At 39.4% G+C, this 16,037-nt stretch overlaps 1 protein-coding gene across 1 annotated transcript in view; it reads left to right on the top strand.

The window, feature by feature from the left end:
- dlgap1a (discs, large homolog-associated protein 1a) overlaps positions 1-16,037 on the top strand; it is a gene marked incomplete at its 3' end in the record, with an annotated part of 71,355 nt that overhangs the window by 50,965 nt on the left and 4,353 nt on the right. Inside the window, exons 5-13 of the mRNA XM_080907884.1 lie at positions 1,564-1,688; positions 4,192-4,317; positions 4,463-4,621; positions 4,942-5,024; positions 5,934-5,979; positions 7,300-7,581; positions 12,713-12,845; positions 14,773-14,864; positions 15,578-15,730. Of these exons, the coding sequence (XP_080764010.1) occupies positions 1,564-1,688; positions 4,192-4,317; positions 4,463-4,621; positions 4,942-5,024; positions 5,934-5,979; positions 7,300-7,581; positions 12,713-12,845; positions 14,773-14,864; positions 15,578-15,730 (1,199 nt within the window). The remainder of the gene's footprint in view (positions 1-1,563; positions 1,689-4,191; positions 4,318-4,462; positions 4,622-4,941; positions 5,025-5,933; positions 5,980-7,299; positions 7,582-12,712; positions 12,846-14,772; positions 14,865-15,577; positions 15,731-16,037) is intronic.

Raw genomic sequence — 16,037 nt, 5'->3', positions numbered from 1 at the left:
TTGAGACAAAGTGATTTTACTATTACTAAAGTGATATTGTTCAAACGTGATCAATGCATAGAGTATGGAAATCTGCCACTACAACACACACCCACACACATACAGACACACATACCTAGCCTCCATGGTCAGACTATCAGTAAGAGTAAGAATCATTTTATACATGATATTTTCTTATTTGTTCTATTGGTTAAACTTACAGCTGATTGTATTTTATCATTATATTTTTATTTCCAAGACCTATTCCACCAACTTACAAGTGTGAGATCTTATTGGGGTGGCTGTAGCTCAGGTGGTAGAGCAAGTCACCTACTAACCGGAAGTTGATTTGATCGTCTTCTACAGACAATCCAGTATGCATGCCAAATAGCCTTGGGCATGATACTAACCCCAAGTTGCTCACTGATGCATCCATTGGAGTATGAATCCATGCAAATGTTAGATAGAAAGCACTTGCATAGAAAAAAAGAGGCAAGTTGTGTAAAGCCCTTCGATTGCTCAAATAGAGTAGAAAATTCCTATATAAGAACCAGTCCATTTACCATCTACTGTGATGGAAGAGTCTGATAATTCTGGCTAAAATATACTAAGGCAATATTTTCTCAGTTATAACTAGAATAGGTATAACACAGTATGAAATGGTGTTCTATGTTCTAAAACCTAGTTTCAGTAGCTGGGGATTAGACTGTTGTGCCCCCACCCTAACTGCTCCCCTAGTGTGTGTCAAGCATAAATATCTACCACTGCATGTTTTTAAGGAAACGTTGTTCTTACATAAACTAACTTAAGATGACTGGTCATTTAATTATCCCTTGTGATTACATAATTATTGGTCAATTACATATTTTGGAGGCCTATTCACAATGCATATCTCCCTGCACACTATTTATATTTAATTAAAAACTAAACTGATAGCTCTAGATCAGTACCCTTGCAAAACTGTCTACCTGTCTGTTGTTTTGTCACCCAGCATTGAACCTGTGACATTAAATCCATTGTGTGGAACGTGTAATAAAGCAGAGGCTTATTTATACATCACTTAAACAAATCTGTTTCACACAGTTATAAGGACACATGTTCCTGTCCACAAGTCCACAACATGTCCTTAGGTTTTATATTCATCTACCCCAGCCACTTTCAGTTGGCTACACTGGCTTTGTTCTTTCATTTTTCTTTTAATTTTTACTTCCGAGTATATAGGATTATAGTTTTTCGTTGCATTATTGAACTTGCACCTTTCAGCATCATAAAAAATAGCTTTCACTTTTGTGAAAATGTGGCTTAATATTGTGTCATAGTTCTGATATATCCACATCCATTTTTAGAATTAAATAAATAAAAGATGTCCTTAAAGATGATGTAGGTTTTCTGGTATCGAAAATGTGATCAGTTATCTTCTGTGGGTATTGTATCTGGGTACAAATGTAAAAATACAACTTTGGTTGTAGGCATAGTTACCTCAAATCTTGTCATTCTGGTGCAGTATTTGTATATCAAACTAATTTATAACATATCCTGTCTCCTCATCTTCCCGTTTTCTTTTCTTCTTTCTTGTTCCTTTAGTTTCATCTTGCATCACCACTTACAAGAAAACTCCTCCTCCAGTGCCACCCAGAACTTCAACCTGCTCCACAGCCTCCAAGCCATACATCTCCATTACAGCCCAGAGCAGCACAGAGTCTGCACAGGTACTGCACAAAGAATTTGTCCATCATATTAATCTGCTCTTTGTGTGGTTACATCCTTATGTGTACCATGGAGGTGTCATTCATAGCAACATAAAGGAAGCATACGTACTTTCATTGTTTCCTGAGTAATAGTGCTTGCATTCACACTAGGTCTTGTGCAGTTTCGTCCATAATTTGGAATTTAGTAAAAAAAAGAAAAAACCTGCATTAACTGTTTTTATACGCAGTCCATCATTTTCAACACAATTTAAAACATAGGAATTAATTTTAATATTTGGATGAAAGTCCTTTCAGGTCATTGACTCCCTGAAGTCTAGATCCCATGGATATCATCATGTGCTGTATTTTTTTCCTTGAGATGCTCTGCCAGACCTTTGTGCAGTGACCTTCAGTTGTTGCTTGTTGTGGGTCTCGTCTGCCTTCAGTTTTGTCCTCTTTGGTTGAGATCAGATGACTGATTTGTCACTGAAGAATATTCTATTTCTTTGCTTTGAGGGTCATTATTAATTTCCACTGTGAAAAATCATCCAATCCGTTTTGTACCATTAGTCTAAATCTGACTATACCCCTGCTCAGCAGTCACATAATTCATCAATATACACTATTTATTCAGTTCCACTGGCAGACATACATCTTCATGTCATAACATTGCCTGGTTGACAGATGATGTTATCTTCTTTAGCTCATGACTTGAGGCGACTGTTGCTGTGAATTGACCCAGTAGAAATAGAACTGAATCAATGAGTTGTTCATGAGTTTCATCTGTCTAAAGATTTTATTTTTACAGAACTGCACTTTTAGATGTTTTCTGGATAATCTGGTCATCCTGGTTACAGAGTTGGGCAGTGCATTACTTGTTCCAGCAGACCATCTGACACCCCTGATTTATACATTCCTAAACTTTGTGGTATCTCTCTGATAGGTTTATTTTGTTTTTTCAGCCTAGTGATGGCCTCCTTTATGTGCATGAACCTCATGTTGAGAGTTCCTGCACATAAATGATTGCTATTGAGTGCAATCATTTCCAGATCTCTTATCTTCTGAATTGGTTATAAACTAATGAGGGAGTAGGTCTCACTTGAACATGCTTGTCCAATTATTTTCGGGTATCTGAAAATAGGGGAATGTAGTTTCTAATCTGTTAATACAATACTTTTGGTAAATCCCCTGAGTTAAAGCTAAGGGTCTTGTTTAAAATTCACTGTGGTGATGCACAGAGGCACAAATACTAAGAACCTGGCCCCAATAACAGATAAATAATTTGATGATCGATGAACTTCATGTAATGAAGGAGGCCCTGCAGTCCAATCCCCAACAATCAAGGCTGGCTATTGGTACATGGAATGTCACCTCACTGGTGGGAAAGGAGCCTGTGCTAGTGCATGAGGTTGAGCGATACCAGCTAGATATAGTCAGGTTTAGCTTAACACATGGCTTGGGCTCTGAAACTAGTTTCCTGGACAAGGGCTGGACTCTGTTCCAGACTGGACTTGGCCTTTGTGGGTACATTGGGATGCTCTTGGGAGTATCCCCTCTGATGGTGACTCCCTTGTGCTACTGGGAGACTTCAACGCTCACATGGGCAACAACAGCGAGATGTGGAGTGGTGTGATTGAGAGAACTAATCTGAATCTTGGTGGTGTTTTATTACTGGTCTTTTGTGCAGTTTGTCCATAACGAAGACCATGTTCGAACATAAGGATGTCCATAAGTGCATGGGGTACCAGGATTGGGGATGGGTATAAAAAATGGATTTTCCTGGTTCAAATCGATTTTAGTTTGAATAAAGCGATTTCAATTCATTAAATCCTGAATAATTTTTTAAATATAAATGTATTTTGCCAGAAACGCCAGAATCTCAGGCTAAAGCTTACAAAACTATTTCAACAACTGCCAAACAGCTAAAACAGCAAATGCGAGCAGGTAACGGATTCCACTAAAAAGATGTAAACACAGAGCACGGTCACCCCGTTCACCCAACGGCGTGTACACGGGCACGTCGGGTGCTAAAGGGCGATATCTCACAGATTTTGCAGGTTTTGTCACTCTCTGACCAAAATTCACTGGACCAGCACAAAAGAATATAAAAACTGCGCTTTTAAAAACTTTTGCCGTTTCGCTTCCACCACCAGCTTCTTGTACTTCAAGAACAGTTGACTATCTCAAATCTCTGTTTTCTGCATTATTCGCCTGCTTATTAAGCACCAGTCTACTGTTGTGTATGGTGCTGTTGGCTGCTGGTTTTTTCCCCCAAAATGACCTCCAACAAGAATGCCTAATTTCTGCTGTTCAATACCGAAGAAATTTAAACTTTTACAAATTCTACCAAATTGCAAAATGCTTAACTGTGTCTCTAATAAGACCTATGTAACTTTACTCTGCTTCACTTCAGCAGCATCAGGTAATGTTCATCAGCTCATTCATGGTTTTATTCATGGATGGATGGATGAAGGTGTGTGATATAACTTGTCTTAAAATGACTGTGTATTCTAAAACTAACCAGGATGCCTACATGGAAGAAGAGGGACCTAGAGGTGACATGACCATCCAATCAGGGCTCAGTAACTCCACAGAAAGCATTGACAGCATGAAGGCCTTGACAGCTGCCATAGAGGCTGCTAATGCTCAGGTCAGTGCTTTAGTGCTTTAGTTTTTACTGTAAGCATCGTCGTAATAAACACCCACAAATATTTTCCAATTTCAGCTAGAATACACTGTATTTTTATTGTCTTACTGAATATTGTATTTACAGTGTTCTCAATATTCTTGCATAGGTCCACGGACCAGCCAGTCAGCATGTCAACAATAGCACCATGACAGTCAACACCACCATCCCCTCAATCCTGAGCAGGGGGCAAGTAGTTGAAGACCACCGGGATGATTATAGGAAAGATGCGTTCAGGAAGGGAAAATGTCTCTCCATAGGCATCCAGGTATACGTGAGATCACGGTCAACGAAATATTGAGCTTCAGTTACTTATAAATTATGTGGAGCTTGTTTATCTGTGTTTTCATTTCTGCTAAGAACCACATGTTACCCTGCTGGATAGAGAATATTTAACAAGCTTCACACAAAGTAGGGGTCTGTTTCACCTCTTTGTTACGATGACTATTACTATTTTTCTAAAAATTCTAGATCTGCTATTAATCTGTAATCTGTCTTGGGTCTCCTTTACATAAAGAAATGCATATTCATTTTTATGAAGCTTATTGTTGTGATTATTTTTAGTTTTGCTCTTTTTGCCTCCTCTAGGTTGACGGACCAGAGGATGTTCCGGATCCAGAGGACCCCTCCAAGTTCACCTCTGTAGGTGTGCAAGTGGAAGATGACAGAGGGTGAGACTTTTTTTGTTGGATTTAGCCTAATGTATCTAAACACAATAACACAATAGCCCTCTTTTCTACTTCTTTTGTCATTTATACATTTCTTTGAAGCTATTACTGGGAAGCACATTTCAAACAGTTGACTGTTTTAAATGTTCTCTTTTGTTTTCTCCAGCATGTTTTTTTCTGTGTGCTTTTCCTCTGAGAGTGCAAGCAAGGGAAGCAGTACTTACACAAGTTATTTCATTCATTCATCCTCTGTCTTTTGAGTCTGGAAGAATCCTTCATAATCCAGGTTTTCAGCATCCTAACATCCCATCTACTAGTGGACATGGGTTGTGTATTTGTAGCCATTTAATGTGCTAGTTTGATACCCCTTAAGACCATTTAAGCATGTGTTATCTGCTTCAGGGTCTCCAGGTTGGATGTGACCAAGATACAAACATTCAGCTGTATCTAAACAGTTTGGAAAAGCATAACTTTTTCTGTCATGATGGTGGAGAAAGACTGTTGATTTAGCAAAACTGACAGTGTCAAACTGTAAGCCAGCCCAGATTATGATGCATCTAATTTACAAGCAGCTACTTCATCCTTATTTTGCGCTACTTGCAACTTTTTTATTTCTTTTATTGGAGCACTGAACAGTTAAGCTCAGATGGCACTAATGCATTTAGAAAATCTTTTATAACCTCTGGTAGCATTCATTTTACACCTCTTCTCACAACTGACATCCTAGAGTCACAGGGAACCTCAAATCTCCAAACAAAAAAGTAGTAATTGTTAGATGGAAAAAGAATAGACTAGTGCAAATGTAAACTTACAACATTTTAAAGATGTGTATGTGAAGACGTATGTTCTCTGAAAGCAGAGGGCAGAAATTTTATTCTAGTATTTATTCTTTTTTCCCCCTCTGATGCTCAGGTATCGTCGGTTCCAGCGCTCCAATAGTGTGACAGCAGCTGTGCAGGTAAGTTTTGGTACCGACTGCACCCATACAAAATAATGCTTGCAGCTTCCTTGAGACACACTGGTCGCTTTGAGTTTAAAGCAGTGCTAAAGAAAAACCTGCACCAGAGCTGCAAGGTAAAAGAAATGCACTGGCTATATTTTAACAAAACACCCATATTTTAAAAACATGAGAAATACTATACTGAACCAGAACATGGTCCAAGAGTTGGCAGTTTGCTTGAGATCAATGATGCCTCTTAGCTTATGAGATATTTACATTTAAAAAGGCACATATGTCTTTTGTTTGTTTGTCACTATTTCTGTTATAATCAGAAAATATATATATTTACAGTTTAATTCGCATAGTATTCACTTGCAGCCAATTATGGAGCTTTATGAATGCTACATTTTTTGTGCTGGATTACCTACTCTGAGAGCCTTTTTTTATCTATTAGTATTCAAAGGATAACAGTCTTTTACTGAAGTCCTTGTAGTCGAGGAATACCCAAACAAAACCCTTTCTTTCGTTTCTTACTTTCTGGATACTCGCAGGATGGCGTTACCTTGCCCTCCAGAAACACTGTGAGGAATTTCGGAGTAATTTTTGACCAGTACATTCCCTTCAGTGCATATAATAAACACATATGTAGGACTGCTTTCTTGTATTTGTGCAATATTTGAAGGCGCTCAACCTTCAAACAATCAATCAATCACAGCTTGAAGATGAGCCTGGCAACAAAATGTAAAACAAGAATATAGGCACCGAACTCAAATGGTGATATCGTTCTTTAAAAGTTTATCCAAAATGCAGTTTTGGGTTTTTTTAAGATGAAATGTCATAAAATAATTAATTATTGAGGGCATCAGTGCTTTTTTCTGTTAGTTGACATGACAGACATTCGGTTGGTGCAGTTTTGGTATTGAAACTATGACATAGCACATGATGCTACACTGATTATTGATGCTCAAAGCTACTTAAGAACAAATGTTGAGCTTTAAAAAGATCAATTTTGGCTTGAGATTGCGGTGGTATTTGGTTGCAGTTTTAATCGAGTAGAAATCGTCTTTTCATTTGAAAATTTCCTCAAAAGTAAAGTAAAAAAAGCCAAAAAACTAATAAAAATAACCAAATTTGGGCCTACTCCGTTATACTCATTAAACATATTACACTTGTAAAAAACATCATCTGTTTCTGAGGAAGTCAGTTGATTTTTTTTTATGGCCCCTTCACTTCATCTCTAAATGAGGGTGAACATCATTTAGCAACAAATGCAAACAGGTATAACAGACCTGCACTGCTCACAAATCCACTGATTTCTGTACTCATTATTCCATCCAGGCAGATCTGGACATGCCAGACCTACTAGACACACCTATAAACTCCCCGGACACTGACATGGAAATACTGTCATCTCGTGCCATCCCTCGGCAATATTCCCGCGATGCCACCACTTCCACCGTCAGCATCCAGGGCTCAGGGAACCACTACCATGCCTGTGCCTCTGATGACTATGAGGATGTGGGCTTTGACCCATCCATCCTTCCCCCTCCAGACCCATGGATAGACAGTGTAACAGATGACCAACTTGATGTCAGTTTCAACAGTTCTGCTATACTGGAGGTATGTGGGAGAATATTCAGTGATACTATTTGGTTAACTTTAGTTTTACATTACATTTACAGTTGCGCTCATAAGTTTTGCCTATTTTCTAGATCAGGGGTCGGCAACCTTTCTGATGATGAGTGCCATCTAAAATTCCCTCAGAAGTCAATGTGCCATATGATTGCATTAGCAATAGATGTAATAACGCTGTATATTAACAGTTACACAATATATAGAAAAACTTAGAATAGAATTATATTTGTTGGCAGATGTTGGCAGCTATCAGCGAATAGTTATCAGCTATTTTGAAAAAAAAAAGACTTTTTATGTTTTTTTTATGTTTATGGCCTCCTCACAACAATGATAAGAAAAATAAACTGGGCCAATATGGCATGTTTGTTAATACAGAGACACACATGTTAATGTGATCTCTGGTCTCCCACTCAGAGACACAGGTCTTCGAGTGTCCAGCATTCAGACGGCGACCTGAGGACTCATGTGAGAGAAAATCTGCTCACACAGATATGTAGAGCCAAATACTGTCAATAAAGCCTCTGCAATGTTCTGAAGACAGTTAACCTTGTCAGGTAGTGATGAACATGCAGCTCCATGAACACGCACAGCTGTGGATTCCAGCTGCTTTCGTAGTTCTGCAAACTTTGGCCCCCACAGAGTCGAGCTTTTCAGTTCAATCAGCTGCATTTCGATGTCCTCTGTGTCCAACCAGTTAATGCGAGACAAACCCAGCTGCTCATTAAAGCTTTTTGATTTGATTAGAAAAGAAAACATTGGTCCATACACCTAATACACCTGTTGTGCCGAGGGCTGGACTGGGACAAAACATCGGCCCGGGGATTTTGACTAGAGACCGGCCCACCAGGTATTACAGGAAAAGCCACGAACCCTTTGAATGAAAACAAACGCTGTTGTGACAGTAATGCCAACCCGTTCTCACTCCCAAAGCGTAACATTTTACGCTAGGTGACAAATCGTCACCATATTACGTTTTCGGCTACCCACCACGTTCCTAAATGACGACCTCGGAAAAAGAGGAAATATGAGAACCGTCTGGACTGAACCTACACATGTTCGCTCTTTTTCTTCAAATCGCTTAGAAACACGCTATTTAACATCATTAAAGTCCTGGTTAAGGTCAGGAATAAGGTTATGGTCAGGGCTAGGGATAAGGTTAGGTTTAGGGCTGGAATACAGGGCTGGAACGTCTACTACCGCGGGAGCGTCATTGCACTGGATTCCAGCCATAACCCGCCGCGTACCATAAGAACGCCGAAGGTCTCCTTTCGCGTTCCTCAGGAACGCCGCGGGACGTGACAAAACGTCGACATGTTACGCCTCGGGAGTGAGAACGCTCTGGTAATGCACACAGTCTTGTTGGTCTATGTATGATTTCTATACATTTTACATCTAATAAAAACTTTGGTTGTAAGCTTCAGATAATTATTTAATAAAAGCGAGACATTTTAAATGAAAATAAGAAAGTATTTCTTTGTGCCCCCCTTTCCCTGTTAATGCCCTACCTGCCCCCCTGGCAACACTTTGCTAGACCCGCCCCTGCACAGTTACCAGCTGTCAGCTGCTTAAAAAAGGATCCTGGTGTTATTTGTCTCTCAGAAACAGTTCATAACTTCCCTTCAACTCATTCATGTCACCTAAAAGGTAAACCTGTTTCTCCATCACCTGTTCAGCTCTGATGGTTCAGTAAGGACATCTCCTGGTTTCATCTTCATGTTTCCCTCTCACCACATATCCAAACCGACATCATGACCAGCAGCTTTACAGCTGTGGCTCCAGCAAACATCAGCTGATACTAGAAAGTAATATTAAATAAATTCTAACAACAGCTGATCAAGCTTAAACGTGCTGCTGTTGTTTAGCGCGACATCCACTGGTTTCCTCTTTCTGGAGCAAAGTGGGCGATAAATAAACAAGAGAGAAAAGCCGATCAGCTGATCATTGATCAGTTTCATGATTAAAGTAGCAACAGGAGAGAGAGGGGAGAGAATGAGAGAAGAAGAGGCAGCTGTGCAGCGTAAACACAGAGTAACTCCAGCTTTGTGTCTTTTTCATTGTAGCTGAAGTTCGGGACAAACTGTTCTTTTTCAGCTCAACATGAAACGCGTAATATTTTCTCTGAATACGAGACGATTCCATTTTTTACGGAACATTTGGCAACTCTACTAACTAACCTTATGAATAAAATAAAGTTCACTATCAGTAACATTATCGCACCCACCCAGCTGTATGGAAACTCCGTCATGCTAGCTAGCACGCAGTACGAGTTATTGTAACTGACTGTAAAAAGTCAGCACAACGAAAATAAACTCCACCTAAACTTGGTTTATATCTGACCCAGATAGACTGCAGGTCATAACTTCTTACCTGAAGTTCAGTTCACCTGACACTCGGACCTGCAGCTGCCTCGGGGCTCTCCTCCTCCTGCCTCCCCTTTCCCTCATCCACCTGCTGCCTCTGTGGAAGCCATAGTCACCACCAAACAACTGAACAATGGACTGGCCACCGGTATGCCCGATGGCCAATCCAGCTATTGTCGTGCCATCAGTTAACCCTTAGCTGGCACACGTGCCCAGGGTTGCCGACCCCTCCTCTAGAGAATATGGATGCTAATACAAAAGCTTTTCTTTCACTAATGGTTAGTGGTTGGATGACACCATTGTCAAAAAAACTACCCAACTACCCCAATGACCCTGATCAAAAGTTTACATACCCTAGTTCTTAATAGTGTGTATTGCCTCCTTTAACTTCAATGACTGCTTGAAGTATTTTGTGGTTGTTGTGGATGATGCATTTTATTTTCGCAGATGGTAAAGCTGTCCATTCTTCTTGGCAAAATGCCTCCAGGTCCTGTAAATCCTTGGGCTGTCTTACATGACCTACATGTTTGAGATATCCCAAAAGTGGCTCAATGACATTGTAATCAGGAGACTGGGATGGCGACTCTAGAATATTTACTTTTTATCCTGTAAGAATTTAAGGTGGATTTAGTCTTGTGTTTTGGATTATTGTCATGTTGGAATGTACATGTGCATCCCATTGACAGCTTGCGGGCTGAGGAGTGCAAATTTTCCTCCAGTATTTTCTGATAACATGCTGGATTAATCTTGAAATCAATTTTGGACAGGTTCCCTGTGCCTGTGTAGCTCATACATCCCCAAATCCCCAATGTAAGTAATCCATCCCGGTAATGAGGCTTGCTTCCGAGTTATTTAGCATATTGTAAATAGGCTGCTTTGGGGCATTAGTGCAGTTGTGGTTTTCATCTGGGGACCATGTAGCCCATTGTTCTTCAAGTGCCCCTCTTTTTTTTTTTTTTTTTTTTTTTTTCAGCGAGTCCTGTATGTCCGCTGTGGTTATTTGTGGGTTTTTCTTTGCAATTTTCTGGCAGTTTTGGCTGAAGCTTTTGTTGGTGTACCTGTCCGTGGCTTGGTTTCACCATAATTCTACTTCTTAATTAGAGTTTGAACACTACAATTGTCTGGATACCTTTTTACGTCCTTTTCCTGTTTTATAAAGTTCAAGTTATCTTCTCCCACAGCTCCTTTGATAAATCTTTTTCTTTCTCTATGGCATCAGGGGAGGAAGACAGGACAAAGACATGCTGTGGAAGAGAGCAAGAGATTAATAATAACTAATGATTAAACACAGAATTGTGTGCAAACACATAGTGAGTGAAAAAAGTTGAGCAAATAAGAAATACTCAGTGCATCATGGGAAACCCTGAGCAGACTACACCTATTGCACCATAACTCTATGCTTTATCAAAAAGGAACGTTTTAAGCCTAATTTGAGTCTTTTAGATTGAATGGAATGAATAATTTATTCATGTTTAATCTGTTGATTTAACACACAGATCGATAAAAGTATTATTTTTATTAAACTTCAGTATTTTCTGGCTCAGACTGACTCACAGTGGTGCTGTTTCAATCTAAGGAGACTGCTGCAAATTAGAGTTTTGAAACTTTAAACTTGATTGGCAGATGGCCCCGCCCCTCCCTGTGCCTGGTTCTGCTGGATGTTTCTTGTTGTTAATAAAATGTTTCCTCCCCACTGTCGCCAAAGTGCGTGATCATAGGGGGTCATATGATTGTTGGGTTTTTCTCTGTATGTATTATTGTAGGGTCTACCTTACAATGTAAAGCGCATTGAGGCGACTGTTGTTGTGATTTGGCACTTTATAAATAAAATTGAATTGAATTAAGATAACCTTTATTAAGATAAGAATCCATCAATGGGTCCCTGCATGGCATGTACCACCAGCAGGTAGAAGTGGTTGATATAAAATATCCTACTAATTCCTGGACAAAGCTGGACTAAAAGACAGCAGACACCCTGGTAAAACAGCAACAACCTATAAGTGTAGAGGCTGGGGTCTGCCACACCAGGCAAGACCCTAGGTGCTAGCTGTGCAAAGACCCTGACACAATCCAGCACATAACGGCAAGATTCTAGCAGGCAAGGCATACATGTAACACCATAACCACGTGGCTTGGATATTATACAGAAACATCTGTGTCGAGTATGACCTGGAAGTCCTGAGGCAAAAATGGGAGACGTCCCCCAGGGTGGTTGAGAATGACCGAGTCCTGTGGGACTTCTAGATACGGATGGACAAACTGGTGATGGATTAGCCATCTGACATAGTGGTAGTGGACAAGCAGAGGAAGATGGCCAAAGTGATAGTTGTATCTATACTAAGTGATAGCATTAGGAAGAAGGATCCTGAGAAGCTCGCTACCAAATACTAAGGGCAGAGAGAAACGCTAGAGAAGATGTGGCGGGTCAAGGCAACTGGAGTCCCCTTGGTAATCTTAGCACTTGAGGGAGTGACCCCCAAACTGGGCAAGTGGGAAATTATTATTGTTTGCGTATTTATTTGTGTATGTATGTAGATGCACTTTCTCTGATTTTATATGTTATATATTTATTTAACATGGCACAATAAAACAGCACTTTCTCTATCGTGCACATACAGATGGGGGCAGCTTGGGTTTCAGGAGTGTCCTCATGGCCAAGGCTAAATTCTTGTGACGTGAATTACAACTAACTTATCAACCCTGTAGAAAGTACAGTATACAGTTTTCTGTAGTGAGTTTCATTATTTAAATGGCAGGTGGTGCAGAGATCAGTTTGCCAGAGAGACGGACGGTGGTTTCTGAAGCTGCTGCAGGCTGAAACCGACCGCATGGAAGGCTGGTGTCGACAGATGGAACTCGACCAGCGGGAGAATGACCTGCCTGAGGACAGTACGTCTTTGTGTGTGTGTGTTGTTGTTGTTCTTCATGTCAAAAAATCTCTCTCAGACCCCATCCTTCGTGTGTGTGTGCTTTCCTAATGCTTGAATCCTCTTCCAGAGGTTTAGGAGGCAACATATAAATTTGATTGTTTCCTAGAATCTCATTCAATAAGTTGCGTTTGAGTCAACTGCTACTGAAATACTATAAATACAGTGTATTACCTCCATTGTGATGATATATCAGTTCAATTAAATCTTATTTATATAGCGCACAGAGTGTGAAACAGTTTGATAAGATTAGGCTTTCTGGAAAAGTACTTTTGCCCTCAGTGCTCGATAAATGGTAACATGACCAATATAGCGAGTATATTGGGTCCTAAAGCTGCAGAAGGTCACTGCTGAAAAGATTGGTTGTTAACAAAGTGCTGTATGGAAGCATACTAATGGAAGGGAAAAGTCTGCTAGCAAATGGTGCACAAGTAATAGAGACATCTGCAGCCTTAGGAAGATTGCCAAGAAAAGTGTCAATTACTTGAGAGAGATTCACAAGAGGTGGACTGAGGTTGCTTAATAACAGCTTAATAGTGTTCGTAATAAGCAAGTCTCAGTTTCAACTGTGAAGAGAAGGATCCGAGCTGCAGGTTTAACAGGACGAGTTGCAGCAAGAAAACCATCGCTAAGACATCAGAATAAGACAAAGAGACGTGCCTGGGCCATGAAACACCGCCATTACACTACTGAAGACTGGATTACGGAGTGATGAAGCAAAATTTGAAATCTTCGGTTCACCACGCAGGATTTTTGTACGCCAACAAGGAGGTGAAAGGATGGTTCAACAGCGTGTGGCATCAACTGTCAAACATGGAGGGGGAAGTGGGATGGTCTGGGGCTGTTTGCTGGATCCAGGGTCAGCAGCTTGTACAGAGTGAGAGGCTCCCTGAACCAAAACAGCTACCACAGCATTCTGCAGGCCCATGCAGGACCCTCTGGTATGCACCTATAGTTGGTCAGGGGTTCATCCTACAACAAGATAAGGACCAAAACACAAGTCCAAGCTATGCCAGAGCTACCTCAGGAAAAAAGAAGATGGTAAGCTTGAAAACACGGAGTGTCTCAGTCTCCGGACTTAAACCCCATCGAGCTGATTTGGGATGAACAGAAGTGTGAAAGCAAAGCAACCTACAAGGTCCACATTTATGGGAACTTCTGCAGCAGATATGGGAAGAACTTTCTGAAGAATATCTGATTTCTGTTGTAGAAAGAATGCCACGGGTGTGTACAGCTGTTATATCTACTAAAGGAGGCTACTTTGATGAGTCAAAAGTTTAGAATACACTTTGATCTATAAATTGATTCCATGATTATTTTTAACTCCAATTGCTTATTTGTGATTTGCTTTCATTTCAGAGTGCAATTAGACGCTAAACTGCATAATTTACAAGAAAAAAATTGGAAAAGTATTCCAAAACTTTTGACTGGTAGTGTAAATATATTGTATATATATTATATTTATTATAGTTATTGTTAGCCATTGATGCAATGACTATATTGTACTTTGTGTGTAATGAATGTAGTTTATGTGACAGTTTACTTTTCTGCGTTAAAATCAGAAAAATAAGAATGGTTCCAAGATATTCTAATTTTACACTACTGTAAATAATAATATAGTCCTCAGGATTGTGTGTGACCAGGTAGTCAGCTCTGGTATGTAAAACAAATTCAAACAGTCATAAAATTGAGCATCAAGAGCAATGGCATTTAATGGGACAGGGTTACACCCACAATCAGAGTAGGTTCAAATGTCAAGCTCTCAGAAAAGCTCCTGAGGCTTAAACAAATTTGTTAGTTGCCAATCAGTGATGTTGTAGTATGTGCATGTTAAGAACAGATCAATATGTAGAAGAGTCTCTTTCTAAGCTCTGTGTCTGTGCTTATAGTCCTAGAGAAGATGAGAAGTGCTATGGGAAGTGCTCAGCTTCTGATGTCCCAGAAGTTTGAGCAGTTCAGGGAGCTGTGTGAGGAGAACCTGGTGAGTCTGAAGCAGTGGAAAGCGTTTTGTTTCTGTGTAGCAGACTTAAGCCTAACTAAAAAAAAAAAATTTTTTAATTTCATTTCTTCCTTTTCCTTTTAATGAGCTTTTTAATTTCAAATTTTCCAATATTTTTCTTGTGTTTTCTAATGTTTAACCTTTTAAATTGTTTCATTTACTGAAGAAAAAACCTTTACTTTGATTATACAGTGAATATTTGATTGACTGATCAACTGAATGTAATAAAATATTAGTAATGGCAAATGGTAATTAATGCCAAGCTTATCATACAAAATGTCATCATATATTTCTATAACTGCATACCAGTATCTTTTACTATTTCAAGTCAAGTCAAGTAGTGTTTTATTGTCAGCCCAACAATATATACGCTCAAGTATGCGGTGGGACGAAATATTGTCCTCCTGGATCAAATGTGTGTAAAAATAATAAAATGAAAATGAAAAAATTCAAATATACATTTAAACAACCATACAGAAATAAGATAAACTAAGAATAAGTACGGGAGTGTTGTACTTGAATAGAAATAGAGTAAGAATAGAAAAGAATGAGAATATTTACAATACACAGACAGAATTCACAGACAAGTTTTTTGAGATACTATATATACAAAGTTTAACATGAGAGTGTGTATAACAACTTTTTATTCATTTTCTTGTTTTTTTTCTATTCTTCCTGCTTATCTACTGTCATAGAACCCCAAAGCCCACCCTCGTCCAGTAGCCTCAGATCTGGCCGGTTTTTGGGATATGCTTCAGTTGTCAATCGAGAACATAAGCCTCAAATTTGATGAGCTTCACCAGCTCAGAGCCAACAACTGGCGGCCCTTGGATCCCCCAGACAGAAAGGTACATTCACAACTTCCATCATCCATTGGCTACATGATTGCTGATCCAGCTCTTTCACTGCATTACTTGCCAAAAGATGACCTCTGTCGGTTCCTTCAAACCTTTTTAAGCATTCACTGCTGACACATTAGAGGTCAAAGATTCCTGCTCAAAACATTCCTAAAACTAATATGTGTGGCTACACATCATGATTTTGACTTATAATATTAAAAATAATAATAATAATAATAATGCATTTATTATATTTATTTATATATTTAAATACTATTTAAGTCAGTTTTACACAAGTTCAGTTGATATATACACA

Source organism: Rhamphochromis sp. 'chilingali', assembly GCF_963969265.1.
Source record: "Rhamphochromis sp. 'chilingali' genome assembly, chromosome: 16".
In the NCBI taxonomy this organism is placed as follows: Eukaryota; Metazoa; Chordata; class Actinopteri; order Cichliformes; family Cichlidae; genus Rhamphochromis; species Rhamphochromis sp. 'chilingali'.
This window is presented reverse-complemented; position numbering and strand designations above follow the sequence as displayed.